Source organism: Lepisma saccharinum, chromosome 30, assembly GCF_977018435.1.
Source record: "Lepisma saccharinum chromosome 30, izLepSacc3.1, whole genome shotgun sequence".
NCBI classification, from domain to species: Eukaryota; Metazoa; Arthropoda; class Insecta; order Zygentoma; family Lepismatidae; genus Lepisma; species Lepisma saccharinum.
The window spans coordinates 30,274,611-30,299,214 of record NC_139258.1 but is presented as its reverse complement, the minus strand read 5'-3'; the positions used below and the strand labels follow the sequence as shown (position 1 = coordinate 30,299,214).

The window sequence follows — 24,604 nt, the reverse complement described above, 5'->3', positions numbered from 1 at the left end:
AGCAGTTTCTGACCAGCAAAAACGTTACTGTGATGGAGCATCCTCCTTATTCCCCAGACTTAGCCCCATGTGACTTTTTTTTTATTTCCTAGAGTTAAATCTGGCATTAAGGGAACCCATTTTTCCTCAGTTTGAGACGTTAAGGCAAAAACGGAAAAGCTCCTGAAGGACCTTACTGAAACTGACTTTCAAAAATGTTACCAACAATGGCAGCATCGAATGCAGAAGTGGGTGAATGCCGAAGGGGACTACTTTGAAGGTGATAAAGATCGCGGAGAACTAATTCTGCAAGTAGACTGAATTATATGTACAATCCCGTTTTTTTATGTCACACCTCATATGTTGAGAAATGTCCTGAAATATGGAAATAACCCCCACCAGTTGAGCATCCCTTAAATAGATGTCTTAACCCTAGCTTATCCGTGCCATATTAGAAACTTATTTACCTGAGGAGAACTCTCACAGGCCCACACTTTTTTTTATCACTAAAATTCAAGAAACCATTTTGTTATTGAATCACTGCTTCCTTTGTTGATTGTATGTGTTCTGTTATTTATTAATTATAATAATTACAATAATTAATAGGAATAACCAATTATTACATGAGTGTCACAAACATATTTTACCATTCACTAAAACTCACAAAAGCAATAATAATTTCTCAATAAAACATTTTTGTTTGTACAGGTGCAGTTGTGTATTAATTATAATAATTACAAAAATTACCATCATTACCAACCAATTGTACAATTGGCATGAGTGTCTTGAATCATGCACATTCAAAGATGGCGCCTGATATGCCCACCTAGTGCATTTTGCTGCCTATTTACATTATATTTATAGCTGGCTCCCGTGGCGGAGAGCTTATCGTGCTGCGATGCCAGGGGTCCCGGGTTTGAATTCTGGCCTGACCATGGATGTTTGTTAGTGTCCATTCATCAATTTCATCATGTCATCACTCATCCCCATCTTCGCAAATTAGCCAAAAGTGCCACAAGAAGTGAAGTAAAATAAAGCAAATCAGTACATTATATTTATGTTGTTATGAACAAAAGTAATGCAGAAATATTGGGAATACTCTAGGGAACAATGTAATTTATATTCAATTTTTTATAAAAATTTTCAGTTCAAAAATTGAGAAAATGGAGGGGGTAGGCCTGACAGCCCCCTTCTTGGGTAAGCTACGGTTAAAATAATATACAGAAAGTATTTCAGCATCAAAGGTTGGATTAAAAACTGGAATAAAACTGTGAAGGAATATGAAACCAGCATTTACATGTTTGGTGGTTGAGCATCTTAAGTTGACTTCTTTCCCCCAATGTTTCTGGGTTGAAGTCCTGGCATGGGTGTCTTTGTGAGTATCCCTTCATTATTTCATGAAATAATGTTACAATTAGCCAAAAAAGTTAAAAAGAATGCAGTGCTAAATAACAAACATACACAATAAAACCAGCAACTGTAGGCCTATTTATCTACTTTTCTGCATATTTGACCTTTTCCTACTGTAAGAACAATTTACACAAGAAGAAACTTTAATATATGCAGCTAGCTTGTACACAGCATGCTCACCCTAAATATGCCATTTGGTACAAAATTTCCACAAAGTGGTTTTGGTCCTACAACTTCAAGTGTGGTAGATACACTCATTGTCACCTTATACTTCGTCTTGAAGCAACCACAACGTTGCTTTATGATTGCAGCTAGCTCATCTGGTGGGGCAAAAACCTCCATTTTCTGTAAAAATAAGAAATGCTTTTAATCTGCTTACCTGTTCCTAAGAAAAAGCTTAGACTGTGTAACAGTGCTATGCTCATAATTGCATAGAATAAGTTCTCTAATATTTCTGGCATTCCTATTTTTTCTCTCAACAAGGAGGAAAAAGGTTTTGCCAAGAGGTAGCTCAAATGGATAGAGAATAGAGCGGTATATAAACAGACTACTGCTGGACAAATTAATATCAGATTTCACAGGAGAATATAAGAGACAAGGGGCAACAAATAGCAGTAGTGAGAAATGAAAATGCCTAGGTAGAGAGATGAGAAGGATGTGTGTTTGAATTTTGGAATAGGTGTTGGGAGTTTTGGTTCTAAGTCAACATTATGCACAGAAAGGCTAGTAGGGACTGGACCTACTAGTTATACCACACCCTGTATATCTTTTTTTATTAGCAGTATGTAGAATCAGGTGTAATTTTTCCATGAAAGTTTTCTGTGTCCCCTGATCCCTGTACTATATGAAAAATTGTGACTTTTTATAGAATTTTTGCTTTCTATTCTACGAATTATACATTTCAAAACATTAATTTACATCATATTCTCCTGTTTGTAAAGCCCCTATCACACGGAACTGGATTTCTAGTAGGAATGCCCTAGTTGGCGCTGAACTAACTTTCTAGGTAGCAATCATGGCCGCCTGGCTGACTGCTTGACTGGTTTGGAGGAATAGGACATGTTCTAATTGCTACTTGCTTTCCTCGACTGGATTCTGTGGAACAGCCAATCAGGGCAAAGTTTCGCCATGTGAAGATAATCTGTGAGTGTGCAAAGGAGCGTTTTTTGTCTGTGGTTTCCGAGTTACTCCAGCAATGTATAACATATACAGCATGAGAGGCACGTTGAGTTACAAGATCTATGCTGAGTGCACGGTATTTACATTTGAAACAACTAAAATATTCTTCCATACATGTACAGTAAACGTTGTAAAGTATGTATTTAAGCAGCACCATTGTTTTGTACCTAACAACGTTTTATACGAAACGTTATTCCCCTCGGTTGAATAGTTATCGGCTTTTAAAAATGTGAAGTGATACATTGTTTACATTTCACGCAGCCGGCATTACAACTTCCCTCGTATGGGAACAAAAGTCTATCGACAAGTACTCTGATAAGTATCGTGTGAGGCGAAAACTAGCAAATTGGTAGCCAGTCCAGCGCCAACTAGGGCATACCTACTGAAAATCCAGTTCCGTGTGATGCGAGCTTAAGATGTTAAAAATTGTCAGTGTGGAAAATGCATGTGCTTCAGGAATGACAAGATGAAGAAAAATGTTTCAGCTCCAAAACATCTCTTGCAAAACCATTCCATTTGACACAGCTCTCAGGTTAGTTTCACTAGACACTGGCACCATCTAGGATGGAGGTAGTAAGGTAAGTTAAAAATAGGCAAGTTTTCCCTTTACACCACCCAGGTACCCATTTAGTATAGGCTGGGTTAAACCCAGAGCCACTTTATGCAAGCACAAGGTTAGAAAAATTCCAACTTACTGTCACCCCTCCATGAAAATGCACATGGATCTACCACAAGGCAGGAGAAAAAAGGAAACAGGTTTATGGATAACAACACATGTATTACATGACTACTATTACAGTATTAATAATTTACTTGTAATTATTCTGTAGTTAATAGATGAACTAACACATCTGCCCTTATCATAATCCTTCAAGCACTAATGCTGCAAAATTACTTCATGGAATCTCCAACTTCATGCTTTTCGTCCATAAAGATCTATAACACAGGCCTGTGTTTTGAGACTTTTTGAAAATTGTCTTAACTGCAATAACTGATTTCAACATTTTTAGGTGCTTTGAATCGGACCCCCGTTTTTCTCCATCACGTAAGGATTTTTCACAACATGGAGTTAAAAATTAAGAAAAATTGGTAAAAACGTGTATTTGGACCATATTTAATTGACATAAAAAATAAAATATCCAGCGTTATACCTGCAAATTTTGAGTTTCAGTCACTTAATGAGTTGCTACAAGTCCTTGTAATACAGTTTTTGATCCCTTCAAAGCTTCTTCGAGAGCTTTTCCTTTTGTAAGTCATCTGCGAGAGGTATCTGTGAAACGTCCAGCAGTAGTCCGCCATCATGGTGATGCTCCAGCTGCCCTGATACCGTTGTTCCATCTCTTTGATGTCCTGGTAGAATCTTTCACCCTGTTCTTCGCTGACAGCACAAGTAGAATGAAGTTCCGGGGACCAACAAGTTCTTTTGCTTCAATCTGGAGCCAAGGAGCTCTGCTGACTCTTTAGATAGGCCCAAATCTCTGACCAAGTTGTTTAAATCTATTTGGGTGAAGAGTTGAGCTTCACTGGAGGTAGTATCGTCGAGGAAATCATCACCTGAGTCTTCACACTCGCCCTCAGAATATGTGTTTCTACAGTTCCTGGAGGTGAAGGAACCGGAATTCTCGGGTCCATGGGGCACTGGACGCATTGCAGAGGGTAGGTTTGGATATGATATTTCCTTTCTATTTTTCAGATTGAACACTTTTATCTTGCAAGAGCAAAAAAAAACAGTCATTGTGGGGCAAGGGACAGAATGATTCATGGAGCGCAGTGGAGGTGTGGTTGAATGGAGACTTTTGGATGACGCGTCGGGGAAAACCTGCTCTCAGGGAAAAACTGGACGTTTGACAGTAGGTCATTGATTCATATATCCTTGTCTCAATAGTAGAAATTGAAAGTTATGAGGAACAGCTTATCTTACATTACGGAAGATGCTACAAACTGCTCACTTACTATATAAGGCGATACGTGGTGTGTCAAATCCAAAAATCACATTATGCTTAAAAATGGTACATGATGGAATGTTTTTACTATTTTCCCCATCAGCGCAAAAAAATACACAGGAATCAGCCATTCAAGTTGAAACAATTTTTTCATCGCAAACCTGTGAATCATAAAAATAAACAGAATTTTTGTTTTACATGTATAGGATGTGGCAGTGTTCATAGCGTAATTTGAGTAGGAAATTACAATCATGCTGGCAACAGTATCATTATACTGTGAAAGAATTGCCATTTGCAGTAGACTGTTCTTCAGTTGTTGTATGTTGTTATTCTGTGAAGTGTGGTGAATTTCTTGCGACAGATCTTTCCACAGAAAGTGATTTCCAGTTATGGTGATACTCCGTGGCCAGCTTGGTCCCCAGATTTGTCCTCTTTGGACTACTTCTTGTGGGGTTTTCTTAAGCAACAAGTATTCCAAATACGTCCCCTCACGATCTCAGAACTGAAGGATCACGTCAAAGATGTCATTACCAATATCCCCAAAACATACTAGAAAGAGCAATAGACAGAATCTCATGCTGCTTGGAAGAATAATGTGTGGTGCATCATGCTACTCATTTGTCAGGGGTCGAATTCAAACATTATCTAATAAATGGAATTCGTACCTGTATAATTAGGTACCAAGGTCATTCAACAATTTATTTTTTCAATTATATACTTGCGACTTCAATTTATGCTATGAATGCTACGACACCCTGTACAATGATAGTCACATACTTGAAAGTAAAATACACTTGGCCTTCGAAGCAGAAACACTGGATTATCAAATGTGTCAAAAATGGTGAGCAATATGGAAGTCTTCTTGCCTTCACAACACAACGCATGCTCCTCATAGCTCTCAATTGCTGTGAAGAGGCTCATTCCACGCCTGTCCCTTAGCTCATAACCCATGATGAAATGCTCTGTTGGGAAGAAAAAGGAAGTTAATGTTAAAACACAACAGGTATTTGTCATTTTACTGTGCAATTTGGTATACTGCAATAACACTCCTACAAACAGAAATTTGGAGAAAAATGCAGATACGTACAGAATAGAATAGTTTATAATAATAAAGTATTCTATTTACAAAATTGTATGAAGATATTTAAAAAAATGCAGATGCAAAACTAGAACAGGATGGTAAAGTCACAGTACATTACAACACTAATTTTTGTATATACTCAATTATACTTAAAGTAATTCTTGAAGCTTTCCTGGCAGCGAATGATGAAGATCTCTCAGGATATCATCCAGGTGATTTCCGGATAGGCTTCCGAGAGAACTTTTTCACCAATTATACTTATTTTATATTGTATAAACTAGGAATATATATATATATATATATATATATATATATATATATATATATATATATATATATATATATATATATATATATATATATATATATATATGTGCTCCGTTCTCCATAAAAACCATTATGTTAATGCAGGGCTTGAAAAATCCCGGTCGCCAGGTCGCCATGGCGACTAAAAATTTCAGCCTGGCGACTGTAATCTCTTGCTGAAATGTTGCCGTTCTTTAAGTTTGCATGTACGAAATTTTGAAGATTCTAAGGTCAAATTGCAGTACAGGGTAAGTTAGCAAATGATTTTTTTTATCAACGTTGTGAACATTTCATAAAATCAGTAACAATTTCTTACTCTTGGTTACCTGGCGCCTGAGTTTCAGAGCTGGCGCCTAGCTCTGAATAAGATTTTTCGAGCACTGTGTTAATGACATTATCTGTGGAGGAGCTATATATGTGGATTTTGCATGAGTCTGGGAGATTGAAAAATATGTTTTCTTGATCTCAGTATGGTGTGTTTTATGTAGAAGACTATTTGAAAGAATGGTGAAAATAATCTAATGTATTGGTAATAAGTGTGACTAAGAAAAAGAGATTTGTTTCCCAGGGAGATAATTTCAAATTTATCAAGTAATTCATAAAAGGGTGACAATTGTGGATATATACAGTCATTATTAAATACAATATGCATATAGTCTTTGGGTTCCTATTAGGTTCCTGTTTCCTGATTTTAATGCAGATGTACTTTTCTGAGCTAGGTATCTTTTCATATTTGAAGCAATTAAACACAATGTGGAGGTTGAATTTATTTTGAATTCTTTCAGTTGCATGTATTTGTTCATTTGTATCCAGTTTAGGACTAGCATACATATTAAATAGCTTTAAAAGTCTTTGCTTTTCTTAAAATTCACTTCTTATCCCAGGCTCCTATGTACCTCACTTCTCACTCTGGACTGCATTTTTCAGCCTAACAAGGCATTACCATCTGGGCCCACAGTTGGTATAATTCTCTGTGCAGCCTGTGCTATGTATTGTCCATGTGATAGCAATTTCATCTTATTAGCTTTCAACCTAATCTTTGCGGTTAGCTAAAAGTGGTAAAAAAGCGACGTATAATAAAACAAGTGAATCATCGAAAATAAGGTAGTTTTAAAGAGATATACCAATGTGACTCACCGTTACTTGAATCAGGGTGGTTACTGATATTGTTGCAGTGTTGCACAACAAGCAGATACTTAACCAAAAAAATTCATACTTTTTGTTAGTAATGTTTTCATTATTTACCTATAAAATAAATTGAACATAAACAAATAATTTTGGCTTTAATTGTTTCAAAAAAGCTAATTCAATTTTGATCTGTTGAAAAGAAGGAGCCAACCTGCGAGATTTCACAGGATATGAGTCGACGTGGTTGTTGCAACTCTGGAGCAACAGCATAATTTTTACAGTGCGTGCTATTGCAGCCTGGTTCAATGCTGTTTCTCCTATCCCCATGCTTCAGTATGCTGGTCTGCAACAAACACTGAGATGCTAATTCTTTTACAGGTTGTTGGACAACAACAGCACTACTGTCCTGCACCGTAGAGGAACAGACAAAATGTCCACATTAGGCAGAGATAAATATTGGCTTTTGTGGGGAATTTTAACCTAATTTAATAACCTTATCACCAATATATATATATATAAATAGGGTAAATACTGAATTATCAGTTGGTATTATTAGTGAACATTGAAAATCAATTTTTTATTTTGCATGCATTTACACCCACATAAGGTTGCTCAGTAAACCCTCCCCCCCTTTCCTTATTTGCTCGCTGTAGAATTGCAGCCTCCACTGACTTGAATTAGAGATGAGTTCAAAGCAGATGGGACTGTTGAATGTGTCAAGATACAGAGCTCCAGAAGGTACTGGAATCTGCTAAAATATCTGTTTGACAAGCAGCTTGTTGTAATGAGTATTCATAAATTTTTGAAGCATGTAGCATGAACCAATCATGTCATCTATTTGAGAGACATTTGGGAGGGGTGGGGGACAAATATGTATTCTTTTCTCACTAACTTCAAACCTCTAACAAATATAGATCATGTTCAAATCTGCAAGTGCAATGTTCCCCATTGCTTTCCTGTGCTATCAAAGTTATCTGACGTGAATAGTGCAGTACCACTTTAGTTTGAATGTCATCTGCTGCATTCTGGGAGACAGATGCACAATAAAGATGCAGAAGGCAGGACCCAATGAAATATAAAAATGCTTTCTACCTATTTACTACTTAAATGTCATATGCTATTTCTTGTTTTACATTTTTTTGTAAATACAGTGCTTTCAGTAAAGTATCCAAGTAGAACTGTATTTTAGAATGTATATTCAATAAACGTTGCCTCTAAAAGTGAAAGTTGTGATATGGCTGCCAGGTGTAGTCCATATGCATAAACTTGTCACACCTGCACCTCCCTCCTCTAACTCCACCTATATTGCAGTTTCAGACTATAACAGTGCGAAAACTTTCAGGCAGCAGCAACTGCTGATTCGCACACAGTCCTAGAGAGTCTGGATTTTTTACAACCTTTGTATTCTAAAAATAAGTGAGTTAAGATTAAGTACTTTGCAAGATTTACTCTTTAAAATACATACCACCATCATAAAGAAATACTGGTTGTATCCAGATTTCGTTGATATTTGCTAGAGCTGCATGCAGTATCTGGTATGCCACACTCTCTTCTGCAGATGGATCAGAGACTGTGAAAATGAATTGAAAGACTATTAACAAAATTTAGTTAAGTGTTTGTGGTGCACAAGCCAAATATACTACAAATTAAGGATATGGACTAATATGAGAATTATATACTAATACAGTACTGATGTAACATTTACTTAAAAAATACTCCGAAATCATTACGGTTACTCCTTTTGAAAAGTAACACATTTACGATTACTTCAACATTAAATACAAGTTGCTATATTCTCATTAACACATATTTCATGCTAGGAGTGCCCATCCCCCCCTAAATCATGTCATGCATTCTCCCCCAAATCATGTCATGCGTTCTCCCCCAAATCATATCATTCGCAGCCTCAAACCATATCGTAATCCACACAAAGTATTTAATTACGACAGTGTGTCTACCGAAAGTAACTTTTTCCTTAGCTATACTGAACACTATACTTGATCTGTCCATCCTTCCTAAACAGGGACCACCCCTAAAATCGTTGATCATAATCGAGAATATTGCTTGTCTTGTAATGCAGCTATAGTGTAAAAGCTTGACGTTCACCTCATTAGAGTGTCAAACACGCATCCTAGCAAGACCTAATTGCGAGCAAAGCGAGCAAGAAATTTTTACATCCATTTCTTTGCAAGCTTTCAAGAATATTAATTTAATAGGATGTCAATACTTTCTTAGTCTTTTCCAGCTTCTCCTTTGGCACGTTCGGGGTCAAAAACGTGTGGATACCACCATATCGCTAAATACAGTCTCCAAACTTTAATGTTCGAACCCTCTCTCCACTACAGAAATCCCTTGACAATCTAAGATTTAACACTTTATCAAGAGCTTTCTATCTCCCCCTTTAAATTTAATACTCAATCAATTTTAGACTTACTGTTGATATTGAAGAGTGGATATTGCCTTCTCCAAAAAATTAATTCTCAGTCTCTACACCAGAATTTTCATAACAGTCTAAGACAATAGCAATACACAAGAATTGGGGGTTCTGTCCCCCCCAAAATTTAATTCAGAATCCCCCCCAGAACCCACATGTCAATTAAGGCTAATATGTAAAAGTTTGATATCTCTCCCCCCACCTTTGATAATATCGTTAAACACTTTCTTTTCTTCATCTAATGTATTAAATATGGTGCATTTAAGGTGTAAAATCTTTACATATATTTTGGAAATTAATATAAATGTTGAATGCTATATTATCTGAAGGGAAAAAATCCCCCAAAAATCTTGATGGTGCAACCTGTGCCACAAATCCCCCCCCCCCCCCCCTGTGGGCACCCCTATTTCATGCATGAATTGCAGATAGGCAGTTCTTTCTCTTTTATTGATGGTCACCTAAAATTGAAGTGAACTTCTGTTAAATTATAAATAGCCTCATATGTTTAAATATGAAAATATAGATGTCATAAATTTCAAAATCATCCAAAATTTCCTTTCATATGAAAACAGAGAAAAGTAATTGTACTGAAGCAGCATGCAACACATGTTGCTTGGAAATGAACCAATCAACAGCAAATTTCACACCGCAGTGGAATGACAAGCTGCACAAGCCTGCATTCGATTGGTAAAATCCTCAAGCAATTCACAACACACATTGCTTGTTGCATTAGTGTGAAATCTTTACAAGTTACTGAGTTAGAGTTACTTGTAACTGCATTAAATGTAATTTGTTACTTTCAGATACTGATTAATATAGCATACAGGACAATCATTTACTGATATCCTTGAGAAAAGAAAAAAGTTAGATGTCAAGTGCATTGAGTTAATAATCTCACCATTGAAGATTCAAAGTTTGAGTTCTGAGTGTTCCTTTGTAAGTATATCTTTATCAATATCATCTAATCTCATTGATACTTATTGTTGGATCAGAAAAGTGACACACGATATGAGAAATAGGAAATATACACACACACATATATATATATATATATGTAAGTCAACACTTATTTTTGCAAATAACTTTCGATTATAATTTTAACATTCTCTTAATGTGAAAATACTGCTCATTAACATATTTTGTGTTAAGTAAATTTGTTTCATTTTTACCTTTTATTTTGTTTATGCCTGTTGCGTTTGTAAATCTCAAGGTTAATTGTGAATTAATGATGAACTGATGAAATACATAATAGGACAAATGCTCACGATTTGGACCTAGAATGGCCACACAGGCTGGCAAGTGATCTTGTCGATGAACCCAATACATAATCATTTTCAAAATTTAAATTAAGTTGTTGTTGCACTTATAGTTTACGTACTGTATATAAAATTCAAAATACACAAAATACACTCCTCACAAGAAGTTTGTAATATTGTTATACAGTAAAACCTCGTTAATCTGGACCCCGATAAGCTCGACTTCACTTAATTCAGACAGGAAGAAGAAAAAAGCAGAATGCAAGGCTTTATAGGTGGCTAGAAGTCAACAAGAGAACGTCCCAAAGAAAAGGCAGTCAACCACTGATGAAATTCTGTTTCCCACAGACTTTGTACTGTACTGTATAGTGTATTTAGGCTTATGTCCTTTAAATACACCATAATAAACGTGTTGTTGCTATAAACGGAGTTTCAATGCACTTTCTACTGTTCTTTTAGGTTATTTCAGTTAATCCAGACTTTCGTTGAACCGGTCAACTTATACCCCTCCCCCATTAGTCCAGATTAACAAGGTTTTACTGTATTAGACATTAGGTGATAGGTACAGCCTTGGAATGCAACACCACATGGTATCTGTCTGTCTGCTGGACCTTCTTGTGTTTTCAGCGATATATACCTATTGCCTAATGTAACAATATTCCAAACTTTTTGTGAGGAGTGTAATACCCAGGAAAAGTACAGGAAAAAACATAATATTTTTAATCTGGGCTTCACTGCATTTATCAAATGAAATTTTTCGGTTTCATAGCATGAAAAGTTAATCAGAAAGTATCAAAATATATGATCATTCAAATTATCAGAACCTTTTCCTACCAATATTGTGATGGTTTAGATTTTCTTTACCACTGTTGCATTTTGGATTCCAATATTTCTGTATCTCTCTCTCTTTTTTTTTACTTCATGCAGAGCTAGGCTAATATGGACTGAACATATGGTTTAAAGTGGGATCTGAACCATATGCACATCCACCAGGTATCGAACTTAAGAACTCTTGATTACAAGGTGACAGAATTACCACTATGCCATCAGGGAGGCCCCTTCTGCATCTTGTGCACAATCATCAGAGATTTTTCATTATATCATGTGATCAAATTCTGTATATCAAAGAAGTATGTGGAATCACTGGCATATGTAGAGGGGGGGGGGGGGCTGAAGGGACTACGGCCCCCTCCGAAATTGAGAAAATCAACATTTTTCAAATAAAAGCAGGGAAGACCTCAGGGTAAAAAAACAGTGGCAAATGTAAAGCCTCCTTAAAATTGCCATTTTGAGAGAGGAAAATTTTCTAAAAATATGAAATATCGTATTTTGTATGGAACCCTGCCCCCAGGAAGCACCCTCACCATTACAATTCCAGCCCCTCCCAAAAAAAGAAATCCTACGTACACCAGTGTGTGGAATACCTTGATGTTGACCAAAGCCCATCTCATTTTACAACATCAGAATACTTTACTTTTGGTTTTATATCCTGTTAACACTCTTATGCATCTGCTGCCCAAGAAACTCCTGGTGATTTGTTAATGCAACAAAGGTATTTAATGTATTCATTTAGCAGGTCTTCATGGTGGAGGGGTTAGCACATCACACTATGATGCCAGAGATCCCAGGTTCAAAATCCTGGCCTGAGCATGGGTTTTCATTGTGAAACCTCATCATTTTCATCATATCATCTCTTATTCCCATCTTTGTGGTCAGAAAAGGAAAGTAAAATGAACCAAATCAATCAATGTAATCATTTAGGAAAATGTTTATCATATTATCGTACTCACAGTTATCCAATTGGGTTCTAAAATCTGCTACAGTTTCTTCAGCTCTATTCATATCATCTGCAGATCCCTCTGGAAAGAAAATGGAGTTTAAATCATTTGAAACTGTTATGCAATTGCTATCTTCTCTCTTATGTACAGTGGGATCCATGAGTATTACCTTGCAAATTGTACATGACCATGTTCTTGCACTTTATTTGACCCAACAAGAGCTTCAAGAATTAAAAGAAAACTCAAAACAAGCTGTTGACAACTTCTGCACCAGCATACATAAAAATTCATCGCTTAAAAACAGATAGGATGGAATAGAAAAATTAATGAAAATAGTCATGGACAATTTGCAAGGTAATACTCATGGATCCCACTGTACTAATATGGACATATATCATAGAAAGAATGAATGAATGTGATTAAAATCCTAATTTGATATTATTAAGGTAAATTCATAATTTTAACTTAGTGTTCAGATTCTTCAAACACAGAAAAAGGATACATCCTGAGTTATGTCTGAAAGTTGGGTGGGGGGCGGGGGATAGAAAACATCATACAATATAGTTTTGCACTCTGTCATAAAAATTCATAAAGTTTATTACGGACATTCAATTTGTGCATCCTTTAATACTTTGTAAACATTTCGATGATGTCCATTTCTTGTCCCCCCCCCCCACACACATGGTTTGAATTAAAATGCTGCATCGAGGCCTTTTTGCTCTATCATCTAATAGTTTGCACAGATGATTCTAGGTGGCTTATGGAATGGACAGATTCTTCACTCAAGCGAATAACGCTCGAACATTCAAACGACCGGTATACGCTCAAAGCCCAGTAGTTCACATTTAACCGCAGTTTGTCTGTAGTAGTGGACTGTCAAATATGTATTGTGAAGTGAAAGATGCAGTGAAATTGAAACTAAAGTGAACATAGTCATCATCTCCTAGTAAAAATGTGATTTAGTCTATCTTACCAATACATAGCAATATATGAAAATGAATTGATGATTATGGGCTGAAAGTACCAGGATGGATTTTTACACATATATTTGTATGATTATTGTCCCACTGAAATGATATTTGATATTCTGGTAAGATTCTACTTTACGTCCTTTCCCTAAGGAATACGTGTCATATATCGTTGGAAAGCTTATTGTATAAGGAATTCAACAACATAAATCCCAAAGCGAGGAAAAATTACCTGGAGGAGGAAATCAATAAAAACCGATGTTGTCCGGATATGCGTAACTGAATGAAGTGAGGAAATTTTTCGATGATGAAGCACATATTTAGGGGTGAAATGAGTGCTAATGGAACCTAACCTAACAGGCCTAACCTAACCTCATAGGCATGCCTCGTCCCCGTGAATGGTTCGTGAGGCTACCCGTGCATGGTTTTTGGGGCTAATGTGAATGGTTCATGGGGCTATTGTGAATGGTTCGTGGGGCTATCATGAATGGTTCGTGGGGCTATCATGAATGGTTCATGGAGACACGCATTCACAACGCGGACACAAAGATGAGCCTGCAGTGTTGTTAACTCCCATCGGTTACCACTAAAAGGCAATAAGGACGTAAAGTAGAATCTAGCCGATATTCTATATATTCGAACGAATTATGCTCGAGCGTGGGAGATTTCATCGAGTATTTTCGAGCGAAAGTGGTTCAATGCAGTACTCTAGTTTGAATAGTAGTTGGTTTACCCGACACTGATGATGGACGGCAGCTACTTTTTCTGTGTATGGACCATGTTGCCTGCAAATTGAATTGCTGGAAGTTGAGTTCTTGCCACTTATAATGTGAAACTACCACCAGGCAACAATAATAGATTGATTCTAATCAGGGCCAGACTGGATGCAATTATGATTCTAATCAGGGCTGGACTAGGGGAGGGGGGAGGCACCAATAGGTTGGTGGCAATTTCACTAGTAAGACACATTGAGTAAAAATAATCCTTTACACCAAAAAGTTAGCTGATCTGCAAGCTACTGTAGGCTGTGCTGGAGGAAGCAAATAAGTTATTGGTATAAATTACTCTCCTCACTAAATTGGTGCTAGACGACTCATCGACCTATAGATGAGATCCATACATCAAAGCTTTCCTTACAAACTCATTGAAAATTGTTCATTCAAAAGAGTTGAATTAAAGTTGTGAATTATTATTATTACAAAATTCATCACTCAAGTGTTTCTCATACCTTTTACGACTCAGCTGCCATGCATAAAAAATAATGATCAACACTGATTTTACTTAATTTTTGTTCCTCCCAAAATTAACAATCTTTGGTGACCATGCATGAATAAAACATTGAAGCTTGATAATTTTAGAGCTTAATTATATGTCAATCAAGAGCAGTTTAATGGAGCAAAAGGGGCAGCTAAGTTAATAGCCTGCCCTTGTGCAAGGGTGTATAGTTTATGCATCTTTCTTGTGCCCCAACTTGGGTGCCATGGTCAGAGAGTGAACCAGTCTGGCATTGATTCTAATGAAAGTCGAGGACAAATTTACCATCAGCTGTCATATCGTTAAAGCTGCCACCTGGTGGCAAAACATGTATGCTGCTGGATGGTGGTACAATACAAAATTTTGAGATTTTCTCTATCTACCATAAGGTTGTAACAGTTGCCTGTTTAGTGTATGACTTTCCTTTTCTCAAGATGTAACCTAGATATTCTTCACTAACAGCACATTTTTGAATTAATATGAGTTTTTTTTAGTATTCATAGAATTCTCTCTTCATTTCAGCAAGTCCTAACTGTATTAAATGTATATATTTTTTAAAAATGTATATTTTTACTTGCCTTCAAGTAAACAATGTGATGCAAAAATATTACTAGACAGCTTTTTAATCTTTTCTTTCTCTTCTTTGCTGAGGCAAGTATTTTGTTCAAGTACTGAACCTTACAGTAGCCAAAAAAATATATATTGAAACAGATATTGACAATTTGCTTCATTATTGATGGGATGTTATGTGAGCCTTATTATGAATTAACAGAAAAATTTTGAACTTGAGATCACTCATTGTGTGCATGAAACTCAAGCCCTTCAATGATTTGCTTAGAAATTACTAAATTAAGATATATATATCAATGGATTATTTTAAAACTAAAAGATGATTTGACTTGCCATTGCTAAGGGAACATTGCTTGGGTGGAACTATTGGTGCTGGGAAATCTGTGAAGAGATCCGGTGTCTTGAAAGCTTGCCGTCTTGTGTAACGTGGGAATGAGCTTATTGTCAGCTCAGAAAGCATACTGCTTGCTCTTTCCAGGGCTGTTCTTGAAACAAGTGGTGAACGAAATCGGACTCTCTTTGGTTTCCTTGAAATATCAGATCCCTACAGGAGAAAATTATGGAGAATATAGTTAGCTATGTATAAGTTAAATAAGGCATATTGTTCATTACAAATCACATTTACTTCATTAAATTATTTTGCACTTTTTTTTTTACATCACTTTTCTCCCACTTTTTTGGATATTCTCAATGACGAGGATGAAATTGATGAAGGGAACACCAACATATAGGCCAGCACCTTCAGTAACAAGACCTCATTTAACATGATCGGTTACTGAGGCAGCATTAGTACTACACCTAGGTGGCACAAATGGGAGAGGAAAGAAGACTTTACAGTATTCTTGTTGGGAAACCTGATGGTAAGAGACTTGTAGGAAGGCCAAGACGAAGATGGAGGAATAACGTTGAGATGGACCTAAAGGAAATCGGTAAGGATTGAAAAGATTGGATTGATCTTGCCCAGGATAGGGACAGATGGAAGGCTAGAGAGTTAGTTATCATCACCACACCTAATATGATATTAACAACCTAAAGATTTATATTGCAATCAGTTTCCTTGTTTTTATCCCAAGTAGAGGTACTTTTCACAGATTCAGATCTTACCGTAAACTGTAGGTTCAGTACCGATTAGCCTATCTGAGCATCAGTGGACTAAAAACAAACTGATTTTTTTTTAAGATGAAAATTGAGGTGTTTATAATATTTGTTTTGAAGAAAACAAATGTTTGTTTTGTTTACAGGAAAATTGAAAGCCATTGCCAGTAATATTGACAGATAGTAATGTACATTTCTTGTACATTTATTACATAATGTAACACAACTATCAGAGAGTAACCGATATAAGAATATTTACATCCTAGTTTTCAGTCACGCACATTCAAAAATTCATGACTTTTTACTCAAATATAATTTTTAATATATTTATGGTGGTAAGTAACAAAGGGCAATGTGTTATTTGGTGGATATTTTATATTACACAAGTGTTATACAACTTGTCTATGTCTAATGGTGGAAACAAGTGTTCACTCAGAGGATGAAGCTATGTAATGAAAAAAATTGGAATTCTTTCCGACTTCCATATTGGGCCACTGACCTTCAACATCCTTTTTTTCCTCTTTAAAATTCTCCAAGATCCATCTATTTCCTGGATATGTTTCATAACTACATTTTAAACTTTTAACTTCATATATTGATGATGATGCAATTGTCAGATTTAGATGCAAGTTTCACTAGGAAGAGAAAGGGAATACAGAAAAATGTTAAACTAATGTTTACATCTCTGGTCACTAGCATCCATTTTGTGAAATGACATTTATATCGTGCTCTGAACTGTGTTTCTGGATCTCTTTCTCTGCAATATTCATTCAATGTTTCATCTTGAATCCCATGAAGTTTAAGTGGTGCATGTAGATAAACAACTTGTGATGATGTTAGGGGGAGGGTCAACATTCTCTCAGGAGGATGAATGACTCTTTGAATGCTATTCCTATATTCATATGAATCTGTCAGTCTAGAAATGCTGAAAAAGTCTGGGAAATTTTCTCTTCTTGAAAAATCAATGTTTTTGTAGTAGGAGCTCTCTTAAAATATAGAATGGCTAAATTTCAGCGGTAACAATGAAAAAATTTACTACATCAGGTGTTACTTATTTGATGAGGAAGTTTCTTGCATCTGGAACTTGTGGATTATTGTCTCCAGGAACGTCAGAACGGGTGGGGGGGGGCGACTTGCCCCCACTCATCATTGAGATCGAGAAAATAGTATTTCCCCCCCCGGTTGCATGCTAAAAATGAGACTATATTTTTTCCAACTTGTGTTTCGTTTTGAAAAAAATTGGAAAAATATTTTTGCACTAGTTAAATGAACGTGGACTCAAGTTTCGCTACCAGCAAGTAGTACGTGACAAAGATCCATGTGCAGATAAGAATTGCAGCCACGTCTTCGCAAATCAAGTGTGAGGTGGAATTATCCCCTTATAAATTCGCTGCTTCGATTTTATGGGCAGATGCGGTCAGTGTGAAACAATAAACCCCGCATACCCCGATGGGAAGGGGGCAGAGAGCAGCTTAATTTTAATTCTCTTCTTTTCCATCTGCAACTACATTCCACGGATGCAAGGGCTCCAAACCGGGGGGGTAGGGGGCAGGTGAAGCTTGAACCTTCTAGGTAAAATGTTGGTGGGAAAAAATTCGAGATGAATGCGAGACGACACGACGCGGTGGTCTAGTCGGTAGTGCATCTGACTGCCATGTGGAGACTCGGGTTCGATTCCCGTGGTGCATGATCTAAGGTCGGAATTTTTCTGGCTTTATCCCCGCAAAAAGTGGCTCCCGGGCTAACTCAGCCTAAAATGAATGGGTACCTGGAGGCAACCCTGGTGGTAAATGCAGCTGGAGCATGGTGCTGATCACATCACCTTCAAAATGTCAGAGATTGAAAATGTGTGGTCCCTACCCCCACATCCTTTAAATGTGCCTACATGGCATGGTGCTATTAGCATGGGTTAAAAAACAAAATCACATGTGAACAAAGGACTGAATGGTGTTACCTCTCTCTGAGGTCTAAAACTAAGCCATCAGCCCTGAACATTACCCTTAAAACAAACAGTAAACTTTTAATAAATCTAAATGGCCAAGAAATGAAAGTTCCTCCCTTAGTTGTTCCACCTCTACCTACAAGTGCTTTCAGTATTGCCTGATGTTAAGAAGCCACAGAGGAGGAGTACGATTGTATTGCTCCACCCAGTCATGTCCTAAAAAATGAGACTACATATACTTCAACTTATCTTGGTTGTGAAGAACATTTGGAAAAATATTTTTGCACTAGATTTGTGAATGTGCACTCAAGTTTCCGTTAACAACAAGAAGTACGTGACATCACAGTCAGGTCTCTGCAAATCAAGTATCCCCATAGGAATTCGCTGCTTGTGTTTCCAGGTTTGCTTTGAAGCCTGCCAGGTTTTGTACCTACAAGTGCGCTCACATATAACAATACACCGGGGAGAGGCACAGAGGACAGCTTAACTTTAAATCTTCCGGTGCACTTTTCGAACACGAACTTTCTTTAGAGACCCCTTGCTGTCGATAAGGTCATCGGCCATGAGAAAAGGTACACATTGTAAGTTCTTTGAAATTCAAGTCTAGGCTAATCTCCCATTCCCTTTCCAAATTTAGACTTGGTCAGACGACCCAGTCATTGTTCAGAGTAGAATAACTGCAGAAGGCATGTTTCAGTATTTACTCTGCAAATTGTAGTGATGAGTTTGGATTTCCTTCCACACCAAGCGATATAACTATGTATTTATAGTTTATATACATTTAAATCATTTGCATAAAGTAGACCAACTGCAAGATCGTGCATCAGAGCACTGCAATTAGTCACCTGATACACAGAATCAAGAGATTGGTAAGTTTTACTTCTCTCCTTACGTTTTCTTTTCTAATTTATATTTTCTGTGTGAATGGACATAAAAAGACGAGACTAGAGACAGACAAATATCGTTCTGATATATCCCTTCATCATGTATTAACCTTGAAGTAGACACTGCAAATTCAAAATTTGCCAAAGTCTGTAAATCTTTCCCCTTAGTTCAGCTCTTAATGTGAATGAAGTTGGAAGAGTTGTCCACACAAATCATGGCTAACACCTAAATGCCAAAGGCAAAAACATTATATGTGAAAAACTATATCTGCTGATAAACAATACAGTAACTCTCCATAAAAATGGGCATCCCATACCTCTACTGGCACCACTTCCAAATAATTCCAAGGAGAAGCCACCAACCTCCACCATCAAGATCATGCAAGATATAAGAAAAGAAGTAAAAAGGAACGAACCAGGGAATGAAATAATTGACTCAAGTGCAACATCCTCAAGTGAAAATGGTAGTGAAGTAGTGAATGATGGAAATGGTAGTGATGTGGTGAAAGATGGGAAAGATAGTGAAGTCGTGAAAGATTGAGAAAGTAGTGAAGTCGTGAAAGATTGAGAAAGTAGTGAAGTTGTGAAAGACTGAGAAAGTTATGAAGTGGTGAGCGATGGAAAAGGCAGTGAAGTGGTTTCTAATGATTTGTGTACTGACAGGGTTAGACGCTCTGACAGAAAAAAAATCATCTCGTTCAATCAAAGCACTGATTTTTTATGGTAAAAGCAAACAGTCTCAAATAGTTTCTGCAGACAAAATAATCAATTTACAAAATCTGAATGCCAGTGTAGATGTACATACAGTCAATATAAACAAAAATGAACAACTTCCAATCTTGGAAAACAAAAATATTTTTAGGTTAATGAGTCAAAATTTTCCATGAGCTGGATGTGATTCTTGGATCCCTCAAAAAAGTCCCACATATATTTGTGCCACTGAACATTGGTTGCAAAAAGAAGAGGTTTCTTCCACACAAATTCCAAATTTTAATTTAGCCAGCGCATATTGCCATAAACACCACAAACGAGGTGGTGCTGCCATACTAGTTACAAGCAATATATACCATTCAAAAACATAACGAAAACTGATTATTTAAATGAAGAATTCAATTTTGAACACACAGATGTGAATCTAAAATTACAATACAATGAAATAACAGTAGTTTGCTTATACCGAACACCAGATGGACATTTAGGCACATTTTTTTGAAAAACTAGAAAGAATGTTGTCCATTTTATTACATAAGGACCCATTATAGTGACGGGCGATATAAACATAGATTTTTTAAAACACAGTCCAGAAAGAAATGAACTAAATACAATTCTAACCTCCCATAACTTGATTGCAACAACAAATTCACCAACAAGGATAACACCAACAAGTAAATCATGTATTGATCAAGTAATAATTAATCAAGATTTTTTTTTGAACACTCCACAAATATTTACCTTTAGTCTTGTCCGATCATGAAGCAGTTTTCATAAGTTTCCATATACCAGGGAATATAAAACAAAAAAATGCAAAACATATCAGTACTGTAGAAAAAAGAAAATTCACCAAGGAAAATATAGGAAACTTTCTATATTCCTTAATGAAAGAAAACTGGACTGATATGCTCACGGAGGAAAATTTAAATACAAAAGTAAGCCTATTCACAAAGACAATAAAATATCCTTTTTGAAGTAGCATTTCCATACAAGACATACAAACAACCCCTTAATCAAACCAACTCAACTTCCTGCATAACTAAAGGTATAAAAAAATCCTGTGAAACAAAAAGAAATCCAGAAAAACAAGAATCCCATACTTAAAGACCTCTACAAAAACTACGTATATATCCTCAGGAAGGTAATAAACAATGCAAGGAAATTAGCCATTGCAGATAAAATAAGCAAATTTACAAATAAATAAAAAAAAATATGGGAAATTCTTAATGATTAAACTGGTAAGAAAAGAAAGAACATGAATGAAAAAATAGAAATAATGTCCGATGGAGAGAAAATAAGCAATCCCCTTGATGTAGCACAAATTTTCAATACATATTTTGTGAACATTCCCAATACCATAAATAAAAATGCAGTAATCCCTACACCTACATTAAGAACATATTTAAGCAGTCCCCGAAACACAAACACTATGTATCTCACCCCAGTAACTAAGGGAGAAGTCCAGAAAGTAATTATAAATTTAAAAAATAAGTATTCATCAGGGCCAGATAAATTTTCAAGTTCTCTACTAAAAAAATGTGCGAACAGTATTTTACAACCACTAGTAAGTATTTGCAACACATCTTTAGAAACAGGTATTTTTCCTAATGAGTACAAAATAGCAAAAGTGAGACCACTATTCAAGAAAGGCAACAAAGAGGAATGCTCAAACTATAGGCCAATCTCTCTTTTGTCAGTTTTCTCTAAAGTAATAGAGAAAATTATGCTAAATAGATTAGTAACTTTCTTAGAAAAATACAAAATTTTATCCAAACATCAATTTGGATACCAAAAAGGTAAATCAATATCAGAAGCTATTTTCGAATTTACAATAACATACTAAAATCGACAGACAAAAAAATGCATGTGTATGGATTATTTTTAGATTTTACCAAAGCATTTGATTTGGTACAGCATGACATTTTACTAGATAAAATGGACCATTATGGAATCAGGGGTTTAGCAAAAAAAATTGTTCACTTCTTATTTAAAAGACAGATGTCAGTATGTAGATATTAACAAAATCAAATCAGACAAATTGTTCCTCAAAACAGGTGTTCTGCAAGGTTCAATTCTAGGACCAGTTTCATTTTTACTTTACATAAATGATCTTCCAGAAACTTTATCAGTGTCTCAAACAATACTTTTTGTGGACGATACAAATATCATAGTAAAAAGCCTGGAACATGAGCAACTACAAAATAACTCCCTTTTGACAATGACACAACTAAACACCTGGCTAAACAACAACAAGCTTTCCCTGAATGTTAATAAAACAGTTCTAATAAATTTTAATCCAGTAAAACAAACAAAAATCTTAAATGTAATTATTAACAATGAAGTCGTCAAAGAAAGCAATGCAATAAAATTCTTAGGAGTATGGATAGACACAAATCTGTCTTGGGACATGCAAATTACTATTTTAACTCAAAAGTTAAGCAGGCTCTGCTACATGATGATAATCCTGAGAAATGTTTTATCTTTAAATGATTAAAGGACAGTATATTTTGGACAGATTCAACCTGTACTTACATATGGTATCTTTCTGGGGAAGTTCACACAAAATGCAGAAAATTTTTATTTGGCAAAAACGGATATTAAAATTATGAAAAATATATCCCTCTCAAGCCCAACAAAACAAATTTTCAATGAATTTCAAATATTACCTCTTCCATGTTTGTACATATTAGAAACATTGTACTTTATTCATACAAATTCTGAAATCTTCTCAAAAAATCTGGCCATACATAAATACAGCACTCGTATGCATCACTCCCTCCACCTTTCTACTGTCCGCACATCCAAAACACCAGAGGCGAAGATATAGTACAAGCAATGCAAGCACTGCTTGCATTATTCGAATACACTGCTCTGCAGCAAAAATGAGGTTTTCAAATGAATGAGTGTTCCTAAATGGAATTTTCACGCTGAGTTCAACGGTGCAATCCGTTTTTTCCTATCACGTCAGGTTTTCGAGAAAATCAGGAATTTGTGTTTCATAAAAGTCCCGTTTATATACCATAGGAGGGCATGGAGAGTATTTAGAGTTAAATTGTGATTACACCTTTGTATGTGGTCTGGCAATAGTAATTCAACTGTTTTTTGTTTCACAGGTGGTTGAGTGTGTTGTATTACTAGTGCTGAACGGTTGCATTAAGTGACAAATTGTGTATATTCGGACAAAAAGAAGCCTACCTTGCGTATTTTGGACTTGTGCTTGGCGATGAAAATAAACCATGGGCACCCCAGAAAGTATGTAAGACTTGTGTGGAAGGTTTGAGGTTCTGGATGAACGGACAAAGAGAGAAATTCTATTTTACTCTGCCAATGGCATGGAGGAAACAATTAAACCATACGGATGACTGTTATTTTTGTCAAGTTCAAATGCAAGGTTTCAGTGCCAAGAACAAAAGTGACATAGTGTATCCACATTTGCGATCTGCAATGAGACCAATCAAACATGACGAAAGTCTACCTATTCCTTCTCGTCCATCTTCATGCTGTACAGCGCCTCGAAAGGAACTTGTAAGCAATACAACGGACATCAGTGGATCAGTACAAGTGATAATACCCCAGTACAAGTGATAATACCCCACACTTATTTAGTCAGACCACACTGAATGACTTGGTACGTGATCTTGCGTTACCAAAGGAAAGTTCTGAACTGTTAGCTTCTGTACTGAAAGACAGACATTTATTGTTACCTGGCACTAAAATTTCATGTTAGAGATCCCGGGAACAAGAAATAGTTTATTTATTTTCAGAAGAAAGGTCTATGATCTTCTGCAATGACATACCGAAACTTGTAACGTGGCTTGGTGTAAAGTATGTAACTTCGGAATGGAGGCTTTTCATAGATTCTTCTGTAACCAGCCTGAAAGGTGTTTTACTCCACAATGGTAATGTTCTTGGATCTGTACCAGTTGCTTATTCTATTTGAAAGAATCATATGAAAGTTTGCAGTTTCTATTGCAGTGTGCGAAGTACTCCGAGTATGGGTGGGTTGTATGTGGTGACTTCAAAGTTACCAACCTTTTACTGGGACTACAAATGGGATACACAAAAATGCCCTGTTTCCTGTGCGAGTGGAATAGTCGAGACAGACAAAATCACTCGCAAAGGCGGGAGTGGCCAATCAGAGGACCCTTGACACCCGGAACAAAGAATGTTGTGCATGTGCCCCTTGTGGAACCCACGAAAGTTCTTCTCCCTCCTCTACACATTAAATTGGGTATTATGAGCCAGTTTGTACATGCCCTAGATAAGGACAGTGAATGTTTTAAGTACATATGTAGTGTTTATCAGAGAATGACCCTAGATAAGCTGAAAGCAGCTGTTTTTACTGGACCTCAGATCAGAAAATTAATGTGTGACCCCATTTTTGAGGATACAATGAGCTAACCAGGAAAGCAAGCCTGGGAGAGCTACAAAGATGTAAAAAACTTCCTAGGAAACAGAAGGAGTCCAGCTTACAAAACCATTCTGAACACCATGTTGGAAAATTTGAGAAAACTAGGTTGTAACATGAGTTTCAAGTTACACTTCCTTCATGCTCACATTGACTATTTTCCAGATACCTGTCTTGGATTTTACAGTGAGGAACAGGGTGAACGTTTCCATCAGGATTTGAAAGACATGGAAAGAAGATACCATGGTGGTTGGTCTGTGAACATGATGGCAGACTAT

At 36.4% G+C, this 24,604-nt stretch overlaps 1 protein-coding gene across 1 annotated transcript in view; it reads right to left on the bottom strand.

Moving 5' to 3' along the window:
* The window catches only part of LOC145981841 (uncharacterized), a 38,477-nt gene that overhangs the window by 5,450 nt on the left and 8,423 nt on the right, over positions 1 to 24,604 (bottom strand). Inside the window, exons 2-6 of the mRNA XM_083115282.1 lie at positions 15,620 to 15,830; positions 12,507 to 12,575; positions 8,492 to 8,596; positions 5,289 to 5,473; positions 1,570 to 1,734 (exon numbers count right to left, since the gene is read on the bottom strand). Of these exons, the coding sequence (XP_082971408.1) occupies positions 1,570 to 1,734; positions 5,289 to 5,473; positions 8,492 to 8,596; positions 12,507 to 12,575; positions 15,620 to 15,830 (735 nt within the window). The remainder of the gene's footprint in view (positions 1 to 1,569; positions 1,735 to 5,288; positions 5,474 to 8,491; positions 8,597 to 12,506; positions 12,576 to 15,619; positions 15,831 to 24,604) is intronic.